General features: G+C 44.3%; 1 protein-coding gene across 2 annotated transcripts in view; it reads right to left on the reverse strand.

The window, feature by feature from the left end:
- Nucleotides 1–14,289, reverse strand: part of LOC109912126 (coiled-coil domain-containing protein 80-like) — a 43,249-nt gene extending 28,960 nt beyond the window's left edge. For both annotated transcript variants that reach the window (XM_048618952.1, XM_020511511.2), the window contains exons 1-5: nucleotides 12,313–14,289; nucleotides 6,373–6,529; nucleotides 5,512–5,645; nucleotides 3,450–3,601; nucleotides 786–889 (exon numbers count right to left, since the gene is read on the reverse strand). In XM_048618952.1, the coding sequence (XP_048474909.1) occupies nucleotides 786–889; nucleotides 3,450–3,601; nucleotides 5,512–5,645; nucleotides 6,373–6,529; nucleotides 12,313–14,289 (2,524 nt within the window). The remainder of the gene's footprint in view (nucleotides 1–785; nucleotides 890–3,449; nucleotides 3,602–5,511; nucleotides 5,646–6,372; nucleotides 6,530–12,312) is intronic.
- Between the last annotated feature and the right edge of the window lie 13,206 nt (nucleotides 14,290–27,495).

Here is a 27,495-nt window from a genome sequence, read left to right on the forward strand (position 1 = left end):
CTGATGCTGCCTGGCCTGCTGTGTTCCTCCAGCTCCACACTGTGTTATCTCTGACTCCAGCATCTGCAGTTCTTACTATCTCTCAGCTAAGACCAAACTACCTATAACATTCCAGGTGTGGTCCAGGCCCTGTATAATTGCAGGAAGACATTCCTACTCCTGTACTTGAATCCTCTCACTATGAAGACCAACATCCTATTTACGTTCTTCACCACCTGCTGCACCTGCATGTTTACTCTCAGCGACTGGTGTACGAGGACACTGAGATCTCACTTCCCTCTCTCAATTTATAGCCATTCAGATAATAATCTGCCTTCCTAAATTTTGCTACCAAAGTGGATAACTTCTCATCTATCTGCATCTGCCATGTAGTTTCCCATTCACTCAACTTGTCCAAATCATACTGAAGTATCTCGGCATCCTCCTCACAGCTCACTGTCCCACCCAGCTTTGTGTCATATGCAACAGTGGGGATATTACATTTAGTTTTCTCACCTAAATCACTAACATATAATGTGAATAACTGGAATCCGAGCACTGATCCCTGCGGTACCCCACTAACACTGGCTGTCATGCAGAAAATGACCCATTTATTCCTACTTTTTGTTTCCTGTCTGCCAACCAGCTTTCTGTCCATCTTGTGGGTGTGAAGTGTCTAAATCCCCTAAGACTCCCATGAACTGGCACATAATCTCTTTGAGAGAAAATAAACAAAATGGGTGCCCTCTCTGCCACTGGGCTACAAAGTGAAAGGAGGTGGAGGACATAATGCTGAAATAACTTACCCAGATTGCAGGCCTGGCCATGTAACGCTATGAGCTGTTGTTGAAATGCCCATTCTTCTTCAGAAGGAGAGGAAATTATTAACATTCTCCGTTTCCACAGCAACCTAAGAATCACATTGTCAATGTGAATTGCACAAACCCCATCAACAGATTTTTTTTTTTCAAATTACATTGGAGTAGTGGAACATTGGAGGAGTTATACAAGTTCCAGCACCTCTAGAATTGATAAGCATAGTTTTCAGTCTAGATCATGATATATAATTCCAACAGATCGATAGCTTGGATGTGAGTCAGCCAGGCTATGACTTGGTTTGGGACAAAACATACAAACAAATGGATTCAGTGGTAATACACACACTGAAGCAGCTGGCTTTACATTCTCTTCTTTCCTTAGGGCATTGAGCCCTTGTTAATGTACAATTAGTGGATCTCACATACCTCTCTGGGGTTTGGCTGGACAGCTGCAGAGTAACACCAACAGCGCAGGTTCAATGCCTGTACTGTTTAAGGTCACCATGAAGGTTCTACATTCTCAACCTCGTCCCTTGCCTGAGGTATAGTGACCCTCAAATTAAGCTCATGACCAGTTGTCTCTCTCTAATGAGAGAGCAGCCCCTTTGGAAAATGGCAGCGTTACTTTAACTTCTGTTTTATTATGTATTTGGAGCATTGAACACTGGAATCTAAGGCGCATGACAACTACACTTGATCATTAACGTACAGACTATTGCAGCGATACAGACAATATAAGCATTGGGATTAAAAATCCTTGAAAACACAGCCTTAACCCATTAAGGCTTCAAGGTGAGCTGCCATGTTAGTACATCACCCTTACACTTCTGGCTTCAGTGCCATATCCAAATCACATTTAAAGCATTCAAATTCATTAATGACAGTGGCAACTGGTTTGAGTGTGTTATAAATAAGTAATACATGGGATATATGGAGAAGCTGATATGGTATTTACTGGATTAGTAACCCACACGACAAGGCTAAGGTTCTGGAGACAGTTTCAAATCCTTTCACAGCAACTGGTGAAATCTAAATTCAATTAATAATAATATGCAATTGACTGTGGCACTCGGTAATAGGTGACCATGACAACTAGCATCAATTTATTTTTTGTAAAAGCCCACCTGGTTCATTAATATCCTTTCAGGAGGGAAATCTCCTTTCCTTACCTGGTCTGGCCGACATGTGACTCCATGCCGAGCAATGTGGGTGACTCTTACCTCTCAAATGCCCGAGCTATGCACTCGGTTCAAGGGTAATTAGGAATAAGCAACAAATAACACCTTAAGATGTAGGAGCAGAAGAAGGCCATTCAACCCGTTGAATCTGTTCCACCTTTGAATGAAATCATGGCTGGTCTGATAATCCTCCATTTTCTAGCCTTTTTCCCAGAAGCCTTGATTCACCTACCAATTAAAAATGTCTATCTCAGCCTTAAATATATTTACCAATCCAGACTCGACAGCCCTCTGTGGTAAGGAATTCCTTAGATTCACTACCCTCTGAGAGAAAACAAAAATCCTCCTCATTTCTATCTTAAGTGGGCAACCCCTTATTCTGAGATGATACCTTCTGGTCCTAGCCTCTCTCACAAGGGGAAACAATTTCACAGCATGTATCCCGTTAAACCCCCTAAGAATCTTGTATATTTCAATATGTTTTCCTCTCTTACTTCTAAATTCCAATGAATACCAGCCCAATCTACTCAAACTCTCCTCAAAAGGAAAATCTCTCCATACCCAGAATAAATCTGGTGAACCTTATCTGGACCACCCTCAATGCAAGTATTTCTTTCTTTAGCTAAGAAAGGACCAAAATTGTTCACAGTATTCCAGTTGTGGGCTGACTACTGCCTTGTGTAGTTTTAGCGAGATCTCCCTAATTTTATATTCCATTCCATTTGAAATAAAGGTCAGTGGTCCACTTGCCTTCCCCATTACCCACTCAACTTGGAGTGGGTAAGAGTGTACACAGGGCTATGGGAGGGGGTTAAATGGGTGAGCAGGGTCAGCGATTGGGAGCGAATGTACATGGGGCTGTGGGAGGGGATTAAATGGGTGGGTAGGATCAGTGATGGGGGGAGAGTGTATATGGGGCTGTGGGAGAGGGATTAAATGCATGGGTAGGGTCAGTGATGGGAGAAGAGTGTACACAGGCCTGTGGGAAGTGGATTAAATGGGAGGGTAGGGTCAGTGATGAGGGAGAGTGTACATGGTGCTGTGGGAGGAAGTTAAATGGTTGGGGGAGTAGAGTCAGTGATGGAGGAGAGCGTACACAGGGCTGTGGGAGGGGAGTTAAATGGGTGGGTGGAGTCAGTGATGGGGGCAGAGTGTACACGGGGCTGTGGGAGGGGGATTAAATGGGTGGGTAGAGTCAGTGATGGGGAGAGAGTGTACACAGGGCTGCAGATCCACTGGGGAGGGGTTTAAATGGAGATAGAATCTACAAAAAGATAGAGTATGAACGGAATTGTGGAGAACTGGGATTAATGGGCCTAGTAATTTTTACTTGATAGTTTCTTGTGTTTTTAGGTCACGTAAGGAAATAACAGGTGTTAATGTCAAGAGCGTAGGAGATCATCCTGCAGTGTATTAAGAGTTGTGTTGAGCACATATATATGTTGTCTTTACTGAAGAAAACCTTTACACATACCTGGAAAGAAATTTGTTGATGTTGATCTCCCTGTTGCGTTTGATACAGGTGACACCATTTTTCTTTTCTTCCTCAATCTCTGGCTGCCTCGAGGGCAGTGTGTCCATATAATCCACTAGAATCTTAACGGGGATAGGGACATCGAAATATTGCTGGATGGGAGACAAAGCAGGAATATAAAAACGAAGCAGTTACTACATGAAAGGTGTATTAATATCATCACAATGATTGAAGCATTATCTCACTTGTTGTCAATATATAGATAAATGTTACTGCATCAGGTCATAGAACAAACTCAACAGTTACCATCTGTTAGGAGCACCAAGACCAAGTCACTGCCATTCAGCCTCTCATTCCTACTCTACTGTTGATTAGATCAAGGCAGATCTACACTTCCACTCCATTTGCCCACTTTTGCTCCACATCACTCAACACCCCTTTCCAAACAAATCTTCAACAGCTTTTGGGGGAAAGAGAACTAGATTTCCTCTATCCAATAAATGATTCCTACCTTTGAATCATAGAATCCTTACAATGTGGAAACAAGCCATTCGGCCCATCAATTCCACACCAACGCACCCCCACCGACCCCCCACACCGAACAGCATCCCACCCAGACCCACCTACCCTATCCCTGTAACCCTGCATTTCCCATGGCTAATCCACCCAGCCTGCACATCTCTGGACGCTACGGACAACTTAGCATGGCCAATCCACCTAACCTGCACATCTTTGGACTGTGGGAGGAAACTGAAGCACCCGGCAGAAACCCATGCAGACATGAGAGAATGTGCAAACTCCACACAGATAATCGCCCATGGGCGGAATCAAACTTGGGTCCCTGGTGCTGTGAGGCAGGAGTGCTAACCGCTGGGCCACTGTGCTGCCCCCAGTACTCCTTAATGATCTAGCTCTAAGTTTAACAATTATGTCCCTTTGATGTGAATTCCCCACCCGAGAAAATAATTTCTTCCCTTAGCTGTGGGTCACACTCTCACCTTGGAACTAATGTAGCCAGACACTCCATTGTGGAATAAGATGGTAAACCAGGATCCAGTCTACTTTCAAAGCAGGAAGTGCTGCACAGTTCTCCCAGGCATCCTGAACAATATCTAACTCTCAATCAATTACACTAAAACCGATTTATCCTGTCATTATCATGTTGTGCACAAACTGGCTGGAACCTTTTCTGCATTATAGCAGGGATCAGACTTCAAAATGTACATCACTGACACAAAGCACTTTTGGTATGTGATCATGCAATGCACTATATAAACACAAGTCTTTGCTTTGATTTCTGTGACCTGGCCAACATTCCTCTCTTAACCAAAGACAGATAAACTATTTATTCATTTCTTACTGCTGTTTGTGGGATTCTGCAGTGTATAGGATTTTGACAATGAAGGAACATTGATTACAGATTCAAGTCTGGATGATGTGTAACCTGGAGGGGGTGTTGCAGGCGGTGGTGTTCCCATGCATCTTGCTGGCCTCCTACTTCTACAGGGTAGAGATTGTGCATTTAGAAATGCTGCTGAAGAAGTCTTAGTGAGTTGTTACTCTGCATCTTTGAAACATAGACTTGCTCCTTACGTGCATCAGTGGTGGAATGTAGTGAATGTGGAAGATGGTGAAATGGGGTAAATGTGGAAGATAGTGAAATGGGGTAAATGTGGAAGGTGGTGGATGGGGTGTCAATCAAGCGGCTGCTTTGTCCTGGATGGTGTCAAGCTTCTTGAGAGTTGTTGGAGGTGCACCCATTCAGGCAAGCGCGGAGCATTCCATCACACTCCTGATTTGTGCCTAGTAGATGGTGGACAGGCTTTGGGGAGTCCGGAGGTGAGTTACTCACTGCAGGACTTCCAGTCTCTGACCTGCTCTTGTCATCACCATAATTATATAACTGGTCCAGTTCAGTTTATATGTAACATGCGTAAAATGCTTCAAGACATGTCTGAGAGATAATTATAATGTGCTGTATAAATGCAAGACTCTCTTTTCCAAATGGATTAGAATTAAATTATTTAACATTAATATTAAAGCATAAAATGCCAGCTCTCACCTTAGCTTTCATATCATAATCAACCAGAGCCATAAAGAATTCATCAAATGACATCCCAAATTCTCTTCGTAGCTGAGCAATCAGATCAACATTGACAGATTCGGAAAGTGGATTTTCAAGTGCTAATTCGTTTTCTAAAATAGGGAAGTGAAAAGATATATTCAGGAAGTGTGAAGTGTGCAGTGGTTCTTTTGGTTTCTTGTCTATCCTTAAAATTCCCTAATGGTCAAGGCCATCCATATGTACAAGGAGCAAGAGTAGGCCATTCGGCCCCACAAGCCTGCTCCACTATTCAATACGATCATGACTAATCTGTTTGCGTTTCAAATTCCACATTAATAACCCAAGGGGACAAAAACTTCAAGGGAATATGCCATGTACATAGGCTAATAGAATGTGGAATTCTCTCTCCCAAAAGACTATGTGGCTGCGCTCAGGTCGAACTGAAGAGACCAAAACTGATAAATTTTATTGGCTAAAGGCTGAAAGAACCATAGCAGGGTAATTTAGTTAAGGTGCAATCAGCCATTATCTAACTGAATGAAAGAGAAGCTTGACAGGCTAAATGGCTTCCAGTTCCTAATTTTCCAAAACTGTCCCATGTGTGCTGCACGCTGCAGATGAATAGTTGATTGTAATTCAGTGTCAAGCCTCTTGTAGATAGAAGGGATTGGGATGGCAGAAAGTGGCAGGATGGGGTGCTAGGACAGAAGGGGTGTGAGAGGCTGAAGAAAGAAGAATAGGGGATCTGGAGGGTTAGAATGGGAAGAAAAAGGATGAAAATGGTTAGAATTCGGTAGGGGCTGGTGGATGAACCTCTCACAAGGAGTAATGGGGAGTATTTTGTGAACTGACACTCACCATTCTGATAATGTTCCACCGTCAGGGTGCTATTGGATTGTGAGCCTAGAATAGCAATCATACTGAATTTCCGGATAGCCAGCTGGCATATGTGTTCCAGGTACTCATCCCTTTGGTGTATGTAGAGCTTGCTGTCTTTTCTGGGTGCAGTAATAAGCTGTCAAAACACAATAAGGTGCATCATAGAAATACATCATGCCTGAGGCAGTGGCCTGGTGAGGAATTCAACTCAACATTTAGAACCTCTCAGCCCATTCACAACAGGAGCGCTTGCAGGTAGTATCCCTGCCTCTGGGTCAGAAGCTCTAGGTTCGAATCTCACTCCAGGACTTGTGGGCCAAGAAATGTACATTCATAACTCAGCCGAACAGGTCAAGTAGCAACTTACTGATCCTTCCAACACATGTCAATGGCAGGTGGTAAGAGCAGGAGAGACTCCTCGATTCACGGAAAGAAACTTGGAGACTCCATCACCATTAACCATGGTTCCAGAATTAAAACGTACATGTAAAATTGCCTCTGTGCCCTGCCAGTGGCAAAGATCATGAAGGTGTGGATCAGACATGCCCTCAGGCAGAGAACACAAGAATTCCATTCACAAACTAAATCATACACCAATTACTCATTCAACATATTGAATATTATTATTCATCATTGTGATTTGGGCATCGCTGGCAAGTCTCACCTTACTTGCCTTCGAAAACGAGGTAGTGAGATCAGTTCTTTAACCACTGCAGTCTAACATCCTGTATTGTTATAGTGATTTGAAGGAGATGGCTATAGAGATAGATGATGCATTTGGTGATTATCTTCCAAAATTCTTGTGATTCAGAAATGATCCCTATGGATTGGAAGGTAGCAAATGTCATCCCACTATTTAAGAAGGGAGTGAGAGAGAAAGAGGGAACTGCAAACTTGTTAGCTTTACATCAATAAGAGGGAAAATGATAGAATTTATTATAAAAGATGTGATAAATAGACACTTGAATAAAAATGATGTGATTAGGCGGAGTCAGCACAGATTCGCAAATGCAAATGAGTGTTTGATGAACTTGGAATTTTTGGAAGATGTTATGAACAACATTGATAGAGGAGAGCCAATGGACGTAGTACGCTTAGATTTTCAGAAGCCTTATGATAAAGTCTCCCACTAGAGGTTAGAAAAATTAAAGCACATAGGAGAGAGGTAATATACTGGCATGAATTAATGTTTGGCTACAGGTAGAAAACAGAGAGTAGGAATAAATGGGTTATTCCCACATTGGCACACTGTTACTAGTTGGACCAAAACTTGAGCTCCAACCATTCAAAATGTATAACAATGATTTGGAGGTGGGGACCAAATGTAATATATCCAAATTATGCTGATCAAAGCTAAGTTGGACTATGTGTTATGAGGAAGATGTAAAGTGGCTTCATGAAGATTTAGATAGGCTTAGTGAATAGGCAAGAACATAACAGACACAGTGTAATGTCAAAAATGTGAGATTATTCACTTTGGTAGGAGGAACAGATGTGCAGAGATTTTTTTTTTAAATGGTAAAAGGTTGGAAGGTATAGATGTATAAAAAGACCTAGGAGCCTTTGTCAATAAGTTACTGAAGGCTAACATGCAGGAGCAGCAAACTATTAAGAAGGCTAATGGAATGTTAGTCTTTATTGCAACAGAATTTCAGTACAGTACAGAAGTAGTAAACTCTTGCTTCAATTGTGTATAGGAGCTTGATTAGACTGCACTTGGAGTACTGTGTGCAGTTTTAGTCCCCTCCTCCCAGAAAGGATACTATTGCCATAGAGGGAGTGCAGTGAAGATTCACCAGACTTGTTGCCGGGATGGCGGGACTGTCCTATGAAGAGAGATAGGGCAAACTGGGTCTGTATTCTCCAAAGTTTTGAAGAATGAGAGATGATCTCATTGAAACATTCAAAATACTTAAAGGGAGAGACAGGGTAAATAGGGCAAGATATTTCTCCTGGTTGGGGAGTCTAGAAGCAGGGGCACAATTTAAAGCAAAGGGGGATGCCACTTAGATCTGAGGAGATTTTTGTTTTACTCAAAAGGATTGTGAACCTTTGGAATTCTCTATCCCAGAGTGTTGTGGAAGCTCAGTTTTTGAATATGTTTAACATAGAGATTGATAGATTTCCGATTACCCATGGCTTACAGGGTTATGTGGTTGTGGTGGCTAAAAGAGACTGCCTTGGCAGATGAGGTTAAGGATAATCCATAGAGATTCTACAAGGACATTAAGAGGAACACAGCAACTAGGGAGAGAAGAGAGCCCCTTAAAGATAACAAATTTATCTGTGTGTGGAACCACAGGAGAAGGGAGATACTTTGTGTCAGTTTTTACTGTGGAGAAAGACATGGGGGCTGGGAACTCGGGGAAATAAATATTGATGTCTTGAAAACAGTCCACATTACAGAAGAGGAGGTGCTGAAGGTCTTAAAAAACATAAAGGTGGATAAATCTCAGGGACTGGTCAAGTGTATCCCAGAACATTGTGAGAAGCTAGGAAAGAAATTGCGGGGCCCCAAGCCGAAGTATTTGTATCATCTACAGAGACAGGTGGGGTGCTGGAGGACTGGCTAATGCTGTGCCTTTATTTAAGAAGAGCTGTAAGCAGAAGCCTGGGAACTATAGATCAGTGAATCTGACATCAGCAGTGGGTACGTTGCTGGATGGGATTCTGAGAGACAGGATTTACATGCATTTGGAGAGGCAAGGACTGATTAGGAATAGTCAGCATGGCTTTGTGTGTTGGAGATCATGTCTCATGAAGTTGATTGAGTTTTTTGAGGAGGAGCCCAAAAGATTGAAAGCAGAGTAGTAAACGTTGTCTACATGGACTTTAGTAAAGCCTTTGACAAGGTTCTGCATGGTAGACTGATTAGTGAAGTTAGATTCAGGGAGAGCTTGTCGATCGGATACAAAATTGTCTTCATGGTAGGAGGCAGAGGGTGATGGTGGAGGATTGTTTTTCGGAGTAGATGCCTGTGACCAATGGTGTTCTGCAGGGATCAGTGCAGAATCCACTGTTGTTTGTCATTTATATAAATGATTTGCGTGAGAATTTAGGAGAAATGCCTAATAAGTTTGCAGGTGACACCAAAATTGGTGGTATGGTCGACAGTGATGAAGTTTATCTAAGATTACAAAAGGATCTTGATCAATTGGGCTAATGGGCTGAGAAGTGGTAGATGGAATTTAATTTGGATAAATGTGAGATATTGCATTTTGGTAAAGTGAACAAGGTCAGAATTTATACAGTTAATGGTAGGGCCCTAGATAGTGTTGTCAAACAGAGAGACCTATGGGTTCAGGTACATAATTCTTTGAAAGTTATGTCACAGGTAGTCAATGTGGTTAAGAAGGTGTTTGGCACACCTGCCTTCATTGCTCACACCATTGAGTACAGGGTTTGGGATGTCATGTTGAGGCTGTACAGACGTTAGTGAGGCCTTTTCTGGAGTACTATGTTTGGTTCTGGTCACCCTGCTATACAAAGTATATTATTAAATTGGAGAGAGTTCGGAAAAGATTTATGAGGATGTTGCTGGGACTGGAGCGTTGAGTTATAAGGAGAAGCTGGATAGGCTGGGACTTTTTCCACTGGAGCGTGCAAGGTTGAGAGGTGACCTTAACAGGTGTTTATAAGATCATGAGGGGCATAGGTAAGGGGAATAGCAATGTCTTTTCCCTTAGGAGGGGAGATTCAGAACTAGGGGGCATATTTTTAAGATGAGGGGAGCAAAATTTAAAAGGGACCTGAGGGTGGTTCATATGTGGAATAAACTGCCAGAGGAAGTGGTAGATGTACGTATAGTTATAACATTTAAAAGACATTTGGATAAGTACATAAATAGGAAAGGTTTAGAGGGATATGGGCCAAATGCAGTCAAGTGGGACTAATTTGGTTTGGGAAACTTGGTCGGCATGGAGAAGTTGGACCAAAGGAGTTGTTTCTGTACTGTATGATTCTATGAATCTATGACTAAGGCATTGAACAGTTTGATCAGTCATGATCACACTGAATGGCAGAGCCGACTCAATGGGCTGAATGGCCTAATCCTGGCTCTATGCTCCAATCACAAAGCACTCCCCAAGGCACTTCACAACTAAAAACAAAAGATGCCAAGCCAACATAAAAGAAATTGAGTTTAAGAACTTGGCCAAAGGTCTCAAAGATCTCAAAACACAAGAACTTAAGGAGGGATTTCTAAAGGATGAGCCTGAGCAACAGAAGGTTTATCAACAGTAAAAGGTTCACTAGATGAAATAGGTGCTCTTTGAGGAGAGATTGAGTAGAACAGCCTACATCCTTTACCTTTTAGTAAAATGAGAGGTGATCTCATTGTAACATAACAAATATTGAAAGTTTTTGACAGGGTAGATGCTGTTTGCCCTGGCTGGAGAATTTAGAACACAGGATCACTGAGAGGTTTCTTCACCCAGAAGGTTGTGGACGTTTGAAATTCTCCACCTCGGGTGGTTGTGAGTGCTCAGTCACTGAATCATAGAATCCCCCCAGTATGGAAATAGGCGATACGGCACTGACCCTCCAAACAGCATCCCACCCTATCCCCATAACCCAGCATTTCGCATGGCTGATCCACCCAGCCTGCACATCCCTCGACACTATGGGTAACTTAGCATGGCCAATCCACCCTAACCTGCACAAATCTGGACTGTGGAACAATACCAGAAGACCCAGAGGAAACCCACGCAGACACAGGTGAAACAGCTCTACAGAGGCCAGTATCCTATCACCAATTCACCCTTTATTTACACATCAACAGTCCGTGACTAAAGTTCTGCCTTTTACAGAGTCAGGCACCAGAGTGTCACTTTCCCTGACACTCAGCCATTTTATTTCAGCCAGGGGTCCCTATTAATCAGCCCCAATCAGGGAACTCATATTCTATGAGATCCACCTGGCTGACCTCGTCACAATCAGTACAACAGGGAAAACTTGCAAACACCTCACGGTTACCCAAGGCTGGAATCGAACCCAGATCTCTACTGTTGTGAGGCACCAGTGCTAACCACTGTTGTGTATATATAATAGAGTACATTCACAGCTAAAAGTGGGAGATTTTAATACTCTGAAGGAGCTAAGGGACATTGAGATAGTGTAAGAAAGTGGATTCTAGGTAGGTCATCAGCCATGATTTTACTGAGCAGACGTGAAGGACCAATGACCTTCTCCGGCTTCAACTACGTTAATAGGCAGTGGGGCCAGGGGAATGCAGTAGAGAGTTAAACAGGACTTTTTTTGTACAGACTTGTACTTTTACCAAAACAATGGATTGATTCTTCCATCGTTTCCCTTTCTCACAAGTTCATGTATTCAAAAGGAAATACACAATTCACTCATGGGGGAGGTGATGGCCTAGTGGTATTATTGCTGGACTGTTAATCCTGAGACCCAGATAACATTCTGGAGACCTGGGTTTGAATCCTGCCACAGCAGATGGTGGAATTTGAATTCAATAAAAATATTCCGAATTAAGAATCTAATGATTACCATGAATCCATTGTCGATTGTCGGAAAAACGCATCTAGTTCACTAATGTCCTTTAGGGAAGGAAACTGCCATCCTTACCTGGTCTGGCCTACATGTGATTCTAGACCCACAGCAACGTGGTTAACTCTAACCTGCCCTCTGGGCAATATGAGATGGGCAATAATTGCTGCCTAACCAGCGATGCCCTCGTCCCGTTAATGATAAAGGAAAAAAAAAACAGCACTGCTCATGCTGAGAAAACAAACTCACAGTGAAATGTCAAAATACAAACTCTGCAGAAATGTCCTGAGCTGGACTATACTCATCATCAGGATTAGCACCAACTGCACTTCAAAACACCATCAGACTAGGCTTTTCTTGGACCCAGGTGCCCTCTGCTTCTACCCTGCCCAGGTTTTCCAAATAACTTACCAGCAATCTTCGCTTGTTCCGAAAGTGGTCTAAAAACCCCAGGAGCTCCCTGTTGTCAATCTGCTTTGAGTTTCTGGAGGCATTTTTCTTGTTCTTGCGGTTTCTCCTGTTTTTCCGGCCTTTGTTTCTGACTGCTTTGTTCGAGTTACCTTCCTGCTTATTCTCCACTTTCTTGCCTCTGGTTCGTACAGATATTGGGTTATCCTGCCAGTGACGCCCTCCCCCCTGCTCTAGTTCTGGAGGCAGCTGGCTTAACTCTCCATCTGCCTTGCCTTCAATGGGCTGCACAGTGACATGAACCCTGGGGGTTTTGGGAAGTGTGGTCCTGGAGAGAGAGTCTGACCACTGGTCCATTGTTTGGTGGCTCTCAGGATGGGAGGCTGATGTTTCTTGTAGGTGTGAGACATGAGACAATCGGCCAGAGGAGTTAGAGAGCCCAAGAATTCTGGTTTGAACGCTAGGTGATCCATTGCTCCAAAGTCCTGACTCAGTGAGCTGATGTGTCGGAGCTGTAGGGAGAGTGGAAAAGTTCTCCAGAGTCTGATAAGCAGAAAGACTGTCCTGAGACTGAACTGTACTGGGGTTGGATTCAAAGATTCCTGGCCTCACAGGCTGGGCTGGAGGCAATTGAGATTGGTCCCGTTTCAGGGGGGCAACATTCTCTGGTTGGAAATCCTGCTCAGTGCCAGCTGCAGGCCTGTTAAGAAGAGCCATAGTTGAGGACCCTAGAGGTGAGCTGGTAGAATGGACCCGGGGTATGTGGTGGGTATGAGTTCTTGTCCGGGATATTTGGTTCCTATTCTGGGTGACAAGAGTCAGCCTGCGCTGGTCAGGTTTCTGGTGTTTGGCCATTAACATCTGCTGCACCTTCTTTTTGATCTGATCCATCATCCGCTGTCCTGGTGGCACTGTGGGAGACTCCCTGAGTGTATCTGCACTCCTGGGGCTCTCAGCTCTTCTCTTGCCAATAGAGTTCAGGGTGGAGGCGGAACCTTTCCTTTTGCCCAGTGTCCTCCTGCTGGGTGGACTGTTGCCTGGGGCTGACGTTCCCGGTTTCCCTGAGGAACTGACACTCTTAGAACGGACCAGTTTCTGGGAATTGGGAGAGGCTGATCTCAATCTGCTGTTGAGCACTGTCCTGTTGACCATTCCTCTGTTGATCATTCCCCTGTTGCCTAATCCCCTGTTCAGCATTGTCCTGTTGAGCATGGTCCTGTTGGCCATTCCTCTGTTGAGCGTTGTCCTGTTGACCATTCCTCTGGTGACCATCCCCCTCCTGTTGTGGAGTAATTGTCCTGAGCCCAATTTCCTGTCCCTCCCACTCTTACACTTCAGCTGTTGTCCTCTCCTGGTCACGCTTTCGATCTTCCTGAGGGGCATTTGGTCCACAGTTTCCAGCACAGCCTCCATCCTTACGGCGTACGGGAACCTCTCGTACAGTTGCATGGATTTCCTGAGCAACACCATCCCGAACTGACCCTCCTCCAGGGACAGGTGCTGCCGGATCTGAGCCGCCTCCTGGGCTCCCACTGTCTCCTCTGAGACCTCGCCTTCCGGGGAGACGGTGTGCAACTTGCCCGGGGAGGCGCTGGCCTTCTGGAACAAGATCAGGACCAAGAGGTCCCTGGCTGCCAACTGGCAGCGGAGCCGCCGGCTCTTCAGGTCTATCTGCTGCTCCATCAGGCGGTATGAGTTATCCGAGGGGTCGGGGGCAGCCAGCACCAAGAGGCGGGACTTGCCGAAGAACTGGGCGAGGGCTCCCAACTTCGCTTTGGTGGCTTCCAGGGGCGGCTGACCGCTCCTCCGGTTCAGGGGGATCCCATTCCTTCCGGGATTCCCTCCTGCCCGGGGGGCTGGCGGAGCTGGGGAGCTGCCCCGCTCTGGCCTCTCCTGTCCGGGGAGTTCAGGCGAGCTGCCTGCCCCGGCGGCCAGCAAACAGAGCAACAGCAGAGGGCAAACCGTGCGGCCGCTCATCATTCTGTCTCCTCTCCGTCCGGATCACACACTCACTGCTAGATCATCCCGAACGAAGCCGAGAGGAAAGAAATCCCTGCCCACACCACAAATCCCTGCCCACATCCCAGACACCAGAGGAAAAAAAGCACTTTGAATTTCCTGGTCCATTCCCGTCTTGCAACAAATGCTCTCAAATCTGGGGCAGTTTTCATTGTAGCCAATGTTTTGTGTGTTGTTTAAACTTTATGTGAGTTTGTGGGGACATTAGAAGCTGATCAACAGCTGGTATCCAGGTGTGACAAAGACTAGGGGATGGAGTGTTTGCGAAAGAAACAGCAACACAAACTTCAAAACAGCTAAACACAAAGGAATCAGAGATTCTCACAGAACAGCCACGTGTGCAGAACAGCTGCAATATATTCCACCCCCCTCCTTAAGCGAGTAGTCACCCTTCGCTATTGCAAAGAGTTGGGTTGTGTAGGGATTATCTGTTTGTGGCTGCTTCCAGTCTTTGACTTGATTAGGCTTTAGTAAAATTAGTTTTTAAAAAACCCGCTACTTTCCCCGAAAAGCGAGGGTTTTTTCTAAAAAATGTCGGCGATCAGAACAGGAGCTGTGTTATGGGGATTATCTGCACATACAAGTCGTGGAATTCTCGCGCAAATAGTCCCCAGGGGCTGGTCAGAGGACTCAGCTAATTTGGCGCATAACTGAGCAAGAACACTTACATTTATATCAAAACCTTAGGATGACCTGTAGCAGTTTACTACCAGTGGAGTATTTTCTTTGAATTGGCTTCACTGTTGTAAGATAGGGAACGTGGCAGTTAATTTGCACTCAGCAAGCTCCCACAAATGCCAATGTGTTAATAACCAGATATATCTGTTTTAGATTAGTGTTTTATTAGATACTGCCTGTGGGATAAAATGAACACTGGGCAGACCGATTCCCCTGTTTTTTGAAGTTGTGCCTAGGGTTCTTTTGCAGCCAGACAGATGGGCAGGTGGGCACTTGATTCCCCATCTCATCTGTAAAACAGCACCTTTTGACAGTTCAAAATTCAAAATTCAGTTCTCCTTACGGTGGTACTCAATTTTACAAACCTCTTGAAACAGACAAATAAGTCCTATCTCCAAAATGACAAGTGACAGACTTTAATTTGATTCAATTTCCAACCATTATGGCAAGGACAAAACAGGGACATAAATAGAATGGGTATCACAGCTCTGCCTATCCAGGTGGAAGATACTTGCTGGAGGTCAGTTCAAGTCCCAGAGTGCACCTTGATCTATGAGACAGCCCAATCAATTACTTCAACAAGGGTCTAGGCCCGAAACGTCAGCTTTCCTGCTCCTCTGATGCTGCTTGGCCTGCTGTGTTCCTCCAGCTCTACACCTTGTTATATCTCATAATAAAATGATTGAGGCTTTAATTAAGTGAGGGAGTCTGTCAACCTGACATTTAATCTCTGGACTTTAATTCAAAACACAGTTTGCAGTGGATCTTTCATTTCTAGTCTGAAAATTTAAGGAGATCTGTATCTTACAAATTATAGTTATTAAATTATGCAATCCTTTTCTAATTTTATATTTTGCAATGATATAGGATTACTTCTTTTATTTGTATTGTCAGCACACAATTTGGCACCTGGTGCCATGATGCTTCTTAATTAAACCAATTATCTGTCAGAGCCACTGTTTACTCTCTAATTCAATGCCCAAGTTACAATTTATTGGGAAACCTAACTGTTCATTATTAAATCTTATCTATCATAGCAGCTTTGCCCTAATCCCTACCTTGTTCCTACTGCCTTTTTTCATTTTCCTGTAGCCCAAACAAATGTATAATCTATTTTTAAATATTAATGAGGTCTCTGCTTCAATTACTAAGTCTGGTATAACAGTCTTGCAACCCTCTTGTGCAAAGATGTTTTTTATTAAAACAGGAGAGACGTCTTAGCAAAGTTTTCTGTCTTGCACTCCTCATGAAAATCTCAAGAAAGTCAAATTTCGAATAATCGCAGCAATTTATACTACAGGAAAAAAGCGTGCTAATTGGTTGACAAGTAAATTCTGATTGGCTGAAATGTTGCCATGGCGAAAGCAAGCCGGAACCATAGGCTCCCAAGCTCCCACGAAATTCAAAACAGCATAAAAGGCCTGAACATATTCCTTTTGGTTGCAGAGAATGGGTCCTTACATGTGAATATATGTCACACCTAGCAAGTTTAAATTAGCCATATTTATGCTTGACTAATTACCTCAAATTGGCTGTTTGTGTAGCTATTAACACACTTGGTATTGTTCAGCAAGCGCTGCTAATCAAGAAACAGTAGACGGTGCATTTTCAATCTTCCATGAGCAGGCTAGTTGAATACAGGCTGTCTTGTGCCTATCACAAACACCCAAAAGGTATAAGCTGTTTGATTTGACCAACTAATCTATGGGAATTATAGCCTTACACACCAGCACAGAAAGTCATACACTATATGGCTCAGTTATGTGATAATCAGAATAGCTTTTTGTGATTTATCATGTTGGTGGAAGATGATTCTCCTATTATCTGTTTTACAACTCTTCCATTATATTTTATTTCTGGTGTGGGAGCAACAGAGAATTTGGGATTGTTCTCCTTAAAACAGTGAAAATTAAGGGAGATTTAAGAGAGATATTCAGAATAATGCAGTGACTGGTGGTTTAAGAGAGCAAATGAAGAAAGATTGTTTTCACTGGCAGGAAGTAACCAAAGAATGTAAGGGTGTGGAAAAAGCAAAGGAAAAGGTAATGAGAAATATTTTAAGTAATAAGATGTTTTGACTTGAAAGGATGTTGGAAACACATTCAATAGCAACTTTCAAAACATATGAATGGAGAAAGTTGCAGGACTACAGGGAGTGAGCAGGGGAGAGCAGCAAATTGCAAAGCTTTCAAAAAGCTGACACACTTGATGTAATGAATGGCTCCCTCTGTGTTGTATGATTTTGTGTCCTTCTGTTTGTTCTTGACCCTTCAATCATCAGGGTAAGAGATAGCACAAAACACTTTAAGACGTTTGTTGGTGGCATAGTTGTATAAGTATGTGGTGAAGACATTAAGTTCACACATGTTTAAATTCCTTTGATGTTCTACTTTATCACAAGCATTCACCTGCTTGTTATTAACCAGTTAATGCCTGCAGAAATGTAGCACTCAAAGGAATACATGAGAGAGGACACACTGCCTAAATGAAATTGGCCAAAGTCAGAAATCACACGACACCAGGTTATAGCCCAACAGGTTTATTTGAAAACACAACCCATTGGACTATAACCTGGTGTCATGTGATTTCTGACTTTGTCCACCCCAGTCCAACACCGGCACCTCCACATCATAAGTGAAATTGAACACTATACTGAACTCCTTTCTAATCTACAACTCAAATTAACAATGCAGAAGGATACCAGTCATCTATAAAGTACAGCATCATAAACATTCAATCATAGGTTTCACTCAGACTGAGTGAAGAAGTTTCGCATCATTTGGCAGTATTTTTAACCTTAATAAGAATTGGCTGCTATCGAAGCAAAACAAACCACCCACTTTAGATAAAAAAAACTTCTGTCACTGCTGCAGATTATGAATACCAGATGTTTCTGGAAGAATCCAGACTGGGCAACTATCCAATACCAAGGATCAGGTCACGAACATATGTCACTTGCTGTCTCAGTATTTCCATTGAAACTGAAACTGTCGTTTTTACTGGAATACCTGTCAAATGAAAATCTTCTAATTTCTTTCACCATCACACAAAGGAAATTATTCCTACTGCTGACTCTTCTGAATTTATTTATTTCTCATGAGCCTTTGAAAACAAAAGAACTTGTTTAATATCACGCAAAGGAAATTATTCCTACTGCTGACTCTTCTGAGTTTATTTGTTTGTAATGAGCCTTTGAAAAAAAAACTTGTTTTATATCTCACCTTTCACAATCCCACAATGTCCCGAAGCACATTATTATCAATAAAGTAGTTTTGAAGTTGTATGAAGGAACACAACAGCTATTTTCCTGCATGGACCTATAAACAGCAATGGTACATTTATCAGATGTTGTTAGTTGAGACACACCTAGAAAAATAACTTCCCAGTTCTTCAACAAAGATGTGAGATCTGTTACATCTATCTGAGAGAGCAAAGTGGGCCTCCCCAAACTCATTTAACATCTCATCAGAAAGACACGTCTTCAAGAGTGCTGCAAGAGAGCTCCTTTGGCTTTGCACTGATGTATTAGTCTGATTAATATGCTCAAATCTCTGGGAATGGGATTTGAACCCACAACCTTTTGAGTTGGTGGGGGGTGGTGAAGCATGCTATCATGGACTCAAGATTGATACTTAATTCTCCTACTGAGCAGTTTTGGCTCAGTTTCAGCAACATTCTTGCCTCAAAAGCAGAGGTTTGAGTTCAAGTCCCACCTCCATGATTTTACTGCATCATCTCAGCTGAGATGTAATGAGGAAATGACACATACTCAAGAGATCTGCTAAGAATCTGGACAGAAATTACAGAAAATAATGAGACCTTTATGCATATCCTGTCTCTACCAAGCCTATTCCCTCAACTGATATTTTCTCTAATTAATTCATGAGCTGTAGCCATCACTGTCTGCACCGACATTTATTGCCCATCCCTATTCACACTCAGAGCAGTTAAGAGTGAATCACAATGCTGTGGGTCAGTGAAACAACTCCACAGAGGCCAGTATCCTGTATGTCCTTTACGCACACGTGGAGAGCTCTTGATACTGATCCAGTTCCCTCAGGGTCAGCTCTTAGAGTGAGCAGAACCTCTGACACTCCCTTTTATATCTGTCAGCCAGGGCTCCCTGATTGGACCGGATTAACAGCTCCAATTAGGGAACTCCTATTCAATGAGGTCCACCTGGCTCACCTCGTTACAATCACTGCATCCCTCCCCCTTGCAGTCCGAGGAAATAGGTAGGTTTTTTTAACACTGGTTTACTCCAACTCTGCCTCTGATCCAGGCGGCATGTAATGCACAGTAGCTTGCCTCTTGCATCCGGAGCATCTTGGAAGGAATTCATTCTTCTCTTCAGGCAGCAAAGGCTTTGAGGCGATGACATCACCATGTCCATCTCAGATTCTGAGGTATCTTCAATGCTCGATGGAGAGGGAGAACCCATGGGTTCCAGAACAGTTGGAGAAAGGCAGTCAAGGAGCCAGCCATGTTTTGCTCCCGCACCATTTGCGAGTCTGCAGCTTTCATACGGACCACGTACTTAGTAAGGGCAGTTGCATCTACCTGAGCCTTATATGTCACATAACCTAATTAGTTTGGCCCATGCCTCTTACCCTTGCAGTGCCATTCCATGGTTCATACTCCAAACATCGTCCCATGAAGTAAACTGTCTCTCTTGCTTAGGGGAGTCTTGTGTCCAATATTGGCATTCCTGATGCCATTTCACCCAATCTCCCCCCCAGGGCCAGGATGATCAAATTTAACCTGGTGCGAAGTCTTCTCCCCACTAGCAACTCTGCTGGAGCTATAGTTGCATGATGGGTGGTACTATAATCAACTAGGAACCAGGACTGTTTGGTATCCAGTGAAGCTGTAGGCTGTTTCTTTAAAAAATTTGGACTGCTGTTTCTGCCCAGTGCATTGGATGATGGATGTTCACTGTGCATTGTTCTTTACCACTTCCCTGAAGGCAATGAACAGAGGGAGAAATTTGAAGATAGAAAATAATAACTAGAAATTATCATGCCAAAGTGGAGCAAAAGAATTTGCCAGCAAAGATGCATGGTCAAAACAGTGGATAGGGCCTGAGGGAGGCACCAATCGAGGCTTTGTATGCATCATAACTCGTCTATTTGCTGCAACGGCCACTGATGCATTCTTACTTTATTCTTGGCTCCTGTAGAATTGACAATCGTGGATTAGATAGCAGGGTTAGAAGCATAAGCAAGGCAGCACCCAAAGTAACAGTGGGCACAAAATCAGCCTCCTTTGACAAGGGTGAGAAAACCATGCAAACATGCCTCTGAATGGATGACTGGAGACAGGCTGAGTGATTATTGTTTTCTACCTTCCAATTTCTTCCTTTATCATCTCCCTTAAAGGCACAATGCAGAGGTCTAGGATTTATGTGCTTTGGAATGTTTGTGGAACAGTGGAGTATGATTATAAACGCACTCCTGCCAGTAAAGTCATAACAATATACCGTCTACATGATACAGCATTCACGGAATCTTCTCCAGTTGTATCTCCGGGACCTGAGATCTCTACCGTTAAGAAGGACAAGGGCAGCAGATACATGAAAACACCACCTCCTGCAAGTCCTCCTGCAAATTCTCCTCCTAGCCACTCACAATCTGGACTTGGAAATATATTACTGTTTCTTCATTGTTGCTGGGTCAAAATCCTGGAATTCCCTCCCTAAGGGCAATGTGAGTGTCTCTAGATCCCCATGGACTGCACGGATTCAAGAGGTCAGCTCATCACCACCACCACCTCCATGACTATTAGGGATGGGAAATAAATGGTAGCCTTGAGACCCGGGGAATCCGTAAAGGGATTTTTGATGAGGTTAAGATGACTGGCAGAGGCAGGTAACTTTGGTTTAATCCCTAATGTGATGCTGAGAGACTGTTGGGTATGTAGGTTAAATGATGTAACCATGCAAAAGCACCTAGCTGAAGCCCAACTAGACTTCAAACAGGCACTACAACTGGCTTTATCAGTGGAAAATACAGCAAGTGAAGCATATGAGACACCCTCCCTCGTCTGACTGAGCTTGGGGAACACTATTTGAGTGAAGGCAATTGCGTAGCCTCACTCAGGACATATCCTGAACAGAGAGACTCTAGTTCAGGCCACAGCAAAACCCCAAAACAAAGCCAAGCCTTGGCCAAATGGTTAAAACTTTCTTCAGGATCCGAGGCAGCAAGACATTGTAGTTGGTGCGGTATGTGGATTCGAGACTGCAAACGAGTCCCGCTAGATCTTAATTCAGTAATAGAACTCATAAGATGGTATCCAGGAGAGTGCACACCCTGGAAAGTCCACCTACATCTGCTTTGGAGCAGTTAAATTGTTCAGCAACATCCAAATCAGAACCAGTCAAAAGAAACATCTGGTTAAATGGTCACCCTGATGGAGGTCGAAACCAGCGTGGCCATTTCAGTTATCACAGAGCCAGTCTTTAACAGAATTCACTCTGGACTCCAACCCTTACGTTTGCACAAGATCTTGCCTAGACTGAGAACCTATACTGAGGAACCTTTACAGATTAAAGATACGACTTTGGTTGCAGTCTCTTATGAGAAGCAGCTGGTGCAGTTGCTACTGATTGTAGTTAAAGGCACGGGCCAAAGCCTGATGGGGCGAAACTGATTGAGAAGGATTTACCTTGATTAGCTCAATATTTTTCGATTAGCAAATGGTTGCTGCCTAAGTGAAGGTTTAGAAACTATCACAGGAGCCAAGGTCACTTGCACGTTCACCATGAAGCAATTCCACAATTCTGCAAGGCCCATTTGCATTACAGGCAAAGGTACAGGCAGAAATCAGGAGGCTGGAAAGTGAAGGAATCATCAAACCAGTCCGGTTTGTGAAATGGGCTCTACCTGTCGTACCGATTGTGAAGCCCAATGGGTAGTAATAAGTAATCCAAAACTGTACAAACTAATTAAGGTCGAGAGACCATAACAATTTATCAAGGTGATGGTGTCAAAACAGGACAGTAAGGAAGATTTTATAGATACAGAACAGTGTGGTAGGGTCACATGTAGCATGACAGGGACCCGGGTTCAATTCCAGTCTCGGGCAACTGTCTGTGTGGAGTTTGCACACTCTCCCTGTATCTGCGTGGGTTTCCTCTCAGTGCTCCGGTTTCCTCCCACAGTCCAAAGATGTGCAGATTAGGGTGGATTGGCCATGCTAAATTGCCCATAGTGTCCAGGGATATGCAGATTAGGTGGATTAGCCAAGGGAAATGCAGGGTTACAGGGATAAGGTGGGAGTTAGCCATTTGCTAATCGAAAAATATTGAGCTAATCAAGGTAACTCTTTCTCAACCAGTTTCGCCCACGGTGTTGTGTGATTTCTGACCTTGTCCTAGACTGTGAGACAACAAGGTGCAGGGCTGGATGAACACAGCAGGCCAAGCAGCATCATAGGAGCAGAGAGGCTGACGTTTCGGGCTTAGACCCTTCATCAGAAAAGGGGGAGGGGAAGGGGGTTCTGAAATAAATAGGGAGAGAGTGGGAGGCGGATAGAAGATGGATAGCGGAGAGGATAGGTGGAGAGGAAACAAACAGGTCGAAGAGGCAGGGAAGGAGCCAGTAAAGGTGAGTGTAGGTGGGGAGTTAGGAAGGGGATAGGTCAGTCCAGGGAGGACGGACAGGTCAAGGGGGCGGGATGAGGTTGGTCGGTAGGAGATGGAGGTGCGGCTTGAGGTGGGAGGAGGGGATAGGTGGGAGGAAGAACAGGTTAGGGAGGCAGGGACGAGCTGGACTGGTTTTGGGATGCGGTAGGGGGAGGGGAGATTTTGAAACTTGTGAAATCCACATTGATACCATTGGGCTGCAGGGTTCCCAAGTGGAATATGAGCTGCTGTTCCTGCAACCTTCGGGTGGCATCGTTGTGGCACTGCAGGAGGCCCAGGACGGACATGTCGTCTGAGGAACGGGAGGGGGAGTTGAAATGGTTCGCGACTGGGAGGTGCAGTTGTTTATTGCGAACCGAGCGTAGGTGTTCTGCAAAGTGGTCCCCGAGCCTCCGCTTGGTTTCCCCGATGTAGAGGAGGCCACACTGGGTACAGCGGATGCAGTATACCACATTGGCAGATGTGCAGGTGAACATCTGCTTGATGTGGAAAGTCTTCTTGGGGCCTGGGATGGGGGTGAGGGAGGAGGTATGGGGACAGGTGTAGCACTTCCTGCGGTTGCAGGGAAAAGTGCCGGGTGTGGTGGAGCTGGAGGTGAGTGTGGAGCGGACAAGGGAGTCACGGAGAGAGTGGTCCCTCCGGAAAGCAGATAAGGGTGGGGAGGGAAAGACGTCTTTGGTGGTGGGGTCGGATTGCAGATGGCGGAAGTGTTGGAGGATGATGCGTTGGATCCGGAGGTTGGTCCCAAGAAGACTTTCCACATCAAGCAGATGTTCACCTGCACATCTGCCAATGTGGTATACTGCATCCGCTGTACCCGGTGTGGCTTCCTCTACATCGGGGAAACCAAGCGGAGGCTCGGGGACCGCTTTGCAGAACACCTACGCTCGGTTCGCAATAAACAACTGCACCTCCCAGTCGCGAACCATTTCCACTCCCCCTCCCATTCCTCAGACGACATGTCCATCCTGGGCCTCCTGCAGTGCCACAACGATGCCATCCGAAGGTTGCAGGAACAGCAACTCATATTCCGCTTGGGAACCCTGCAGCCCAATGGTATCAATGTGGATTTCACAAGTTTCAAAATCTCCCCTCCCCCTACCGCATCCCAAAACCAGTCCAGCTCGTCCCTGCCTCCCTAACCTGTTCTTCCTCCCACCTATCCCCTCCTCCCACCTCAAGCCGCACCTCCATCTCCTACCGACCAACCTCATCCCGCCCCCTTGACCTGTCCGTCCTCCCTGGACTGACCTATCCCCTTCCTAACTCCCAACCTACACTCACCTTTACTGGCTCCTTCCCCGCCTCTTCGACCTGTTTGTTTCCTCTCCACCTATCCTCTCTTCTATCCATCTTCTATCCGCCTCCCACTCTCTCCCTATTTATTTCAGAACCCCCTTCCCCTCCCTCTTTTCTGATGAAGGGTCTCGGCCCGAAACGTCAGCCTCTCTGCTCCTATGATGCTGCTTGGCCTGCTGTGTTCATCCAGCTCTGCACCTTGTTGTCTCGGATTCTCCAGCATCTGCAGTTCCTACTATCTCTTGTCCTAGACTATGTCGAGTTTCTTGAATAGCTTTAAATTGAGGGGTTATAGTCATAGCTTTAAATTGAGGGGTGATAGATATAGGACAGATGTCAGAGGTAGGTTCTTTACTCATAGAGTAGTAAGGGCGTGGAATGCCCTGCCTGCAAAAGTAGTAGACTCGCCAACTTTAAGGGCATTTAAATGGTCATTGGATAAACATATGGATAATAATGGAATAGTTTAGGTTAGATGGGCTTCAAATTGGTTTCACAGGTCGGCACAACATCGAGGGCCGAAGGGCCTGTACTGCGCTGTAATGTTCTATGTTCAATGTTCTATGAAGTTGCACTCATCGAAGCAAGTGGGCAGTATTCCATCACACTCTGATTCGTACCTTGTGTATGATGGACAGGCTTTGGGGAGTTACTTGTTGCAGAATTCCCACCTTCTGACCTGCTGTTGTTGCCACTGTATTTATATGACTGGTCCAGTCCAGTCCAGTTCAGTTTTTGATCAATGAGGTGGATGGAAGTGAGGGGTAGGATTCACATGCGTGAATACAGGAAACCAGTATAACATTCTGTTTGTCACTCCTGTCCTGCCAGTCGGTATCACCACCGTTGTCCTTATCCCCACAATCCCCCCTGCTCCCCGTAGACCATGATTCCCTGTAGGCAAAAATCCTATCCCAGCCTTAAATGTATTAAACGATGAAGCATCCAAAAACTCCTGGAGTAGAGAATTCCAAAGATTCACTACATTTTGAATGAAGAAATTTCTCATTGTCTCAGCCCTAAATGATTGACTATAGAATCCCTACAGTGTGGAAGCAGACCATTCAGCCCATCAAGTCCCATACCCACCTTGTGAAGAGCATCTCGCCCAGACATAGCCCCCATCCCCCATACTTGTAACCCTGCATTTCTCATGGCTAATCCACCTAACCTGAACATCTTTGGACTGAAGGAGGAAACCCCACAGACATGTGGAGAATGTGCAAACTCCACGCTGACAGTCACCTGAGTGTGGAATCAAACCTGGGTCCCTAGTGCTGTGAGGCAGCAGTGCTAACTACTGAGCCACCTCTAAGACTACTTGTCCTAGTTTTCAAATTTCTAACCAGCAGAAGTAACATCTTATTGTTTACCCTATCAAGTCTCTTCAGAATCTTTGCATATTTCAATGCAATTGCCTCTCATTCTTCTAAATTCTATTCTTCTATCTTCCTCCCTGTCCCTAGCTTATTTGAACCTAGAAAGTTCAGGAAGGAAGTGCTGTGTAGATCAGCCTTTTATGAGAGAGTAAACAAACAGAAGAATCATTTTAACATTAGAGCTGCTTATCTCTGGTGATCTGTTCATGCTGTGCTTGCCTGGAATTCCACAAGATTAGGATTAATTGCTCATCCTTGTCATCTTGACTCTGGTCAAACTGTAAGAATTAGCTGTACACACTCCACACTCAAGTGGCCTAGAAAACAAGAACAGAGATGTATGCTGAGGCTGTATAAGGCTCTGGTCGGACTGCACTGGGAACATTATGAGCAGTTTTGGGCCCCATCTGTAAGGAAGGATGTGCTGGCATTAGAGGGGGTCCAGCGGAGATTTACAAGAACGACCCCAGCAATGAAGGGCCAGTCATATGAAGAGTAGGTGAGGACTCTGGGTTTGTACTGAGAGGTCTGGATAGAGTGGACATGAAGAGGTTTCCACTGGTAGCAGAGACTAGGACCTATGGGCACAGCCTCAGAGTGAACAGACGACCTTTTAAAACTGAGATGAGGAGGAATTTCTTCAGCCAATGTGTCATGAATCTGTGGAACTCATTGCCGGAGATCGCTGTGGAGGCCAAGTCATTCAGTGTGCTTAAAACAGAGACAAATAGGTTCTTGGTTGGTAAAGGGATTAAGGACTACATGGAGAAAGCAGGAGAATGGGACTGAGAAATGTATCAACCACGATTGAATAGTGGAGCAGACTTGATGGGCTGAATTGCCTAATTCTGCTCCTATATCATATGGTCCTGGGATCTCACAAGCAACCCTTGCATTCAGCATTCAACTAATGCAAATGGAAAAATAATCTTTTTCTAATTAACCTGTTCAGAGATGTTATTACACAGTTCTGGAGCACGTGGGACTTGAACCCGGACCTCCCAGTCCAGGGTCAGGGACACTACCGCCCTGGCCACAAGGGGTTGTATATAATAAAACAATTTTAAAATTAGAGCTTCAACCAAGGCTAGTAACCTGGAACTCTTCCAAGCGGCTGTGGTTGTTGGGGATCAAAGAGGAAATGAAATTGGTTAGATTTCTACGCATAAAGGTACTAAGGGATTTGAAGCAACATATGCTAAATGGAGTTGGGTCATTCATCATATTTAAAGGATTCCTCCATTAATAACAAGAAGCTGTTTACCAATGAGCTTCAGAGATGCAGCAGATTGGAAACCTATCACTTTGACACAGGCCCACATGAAAGGAGCAGAAAACCACCCACTGGCTTGAGGGAAACAGAAAGAAAAGGCATTGAAGAATATAGTAAGTATTACTAAGGGATTTGACAGGCTCAGAAGGGAACATATCGAGAAATCACAGGAATATAGTACAGAAGATGGAGGAATGATAATGTTATAACAAAGAACTGAAGGATAAAATCAAAGGGGGTAGTTGTATGACTAGGGTGGGACAGTAATGTCGACAGGAAATTTTGAGGCATCTAGAAAAAGGTAAGCTGAGACACTGAGGATGCAGCAAGATGACTTGAAACCAGTTAAAAGCTAATGTGTTGCTTTGTCTTTACATCCAACTATATCTTCCTGTTTCTTGAAGTCAGTACTTCTAATTCAGGATGAGGATGTTCTCTGTCTGGTTAACTGTTCCTGCAGCAGATGAAGTGTGTTGGCCTGGCTCTGTTTGACTCTATTCTCTGGCGCTGTTCTCTGCATTCTGGTTTTATTATCTGGCGCTGTTCTCTGCATTCTGGCTTTATTATCTGGCGCTGTTCTCTGCATTCTGGCTCTGTTTTCTGGTTCAATTACTTTTCTATCTTGGATGTGTTCCTGGAGTTGTTTTACAATACATTTCTCTACCAGAACTGTGAAATAAAGATTGATTTATTTAAGAACACAGCCAAAGCTGTATAAATACATACCTTGTGCATTATTTCTTAATGCAACTGTCATTAGGATTTTTTTGCAAGGTTATCTTCTCCGCAAAAGGATTTGGATTTTTTTTTCTAAAGGAGAATCCTATTCAATTCAAAATGTTAGATAACAAGGTGTAGAGCTGGATGAACACAGCAGGCCAAGCAGCATCAGA

Source organism: Rhincodon typus, chromosome 3 (assembly GCF_021869965.1).
Source record: "Rhincodon typus isolate 14 chromosome 3, sRhiTyp1.1, whole genome shotgun sequence".
NCBI classification, from domain to species: Eukaryota; Metazoa; Chordata; class Chondrichthyes; order Orectolobiformes; family Rhincodontidae; genus Rhincodon; species Rhincodon typus.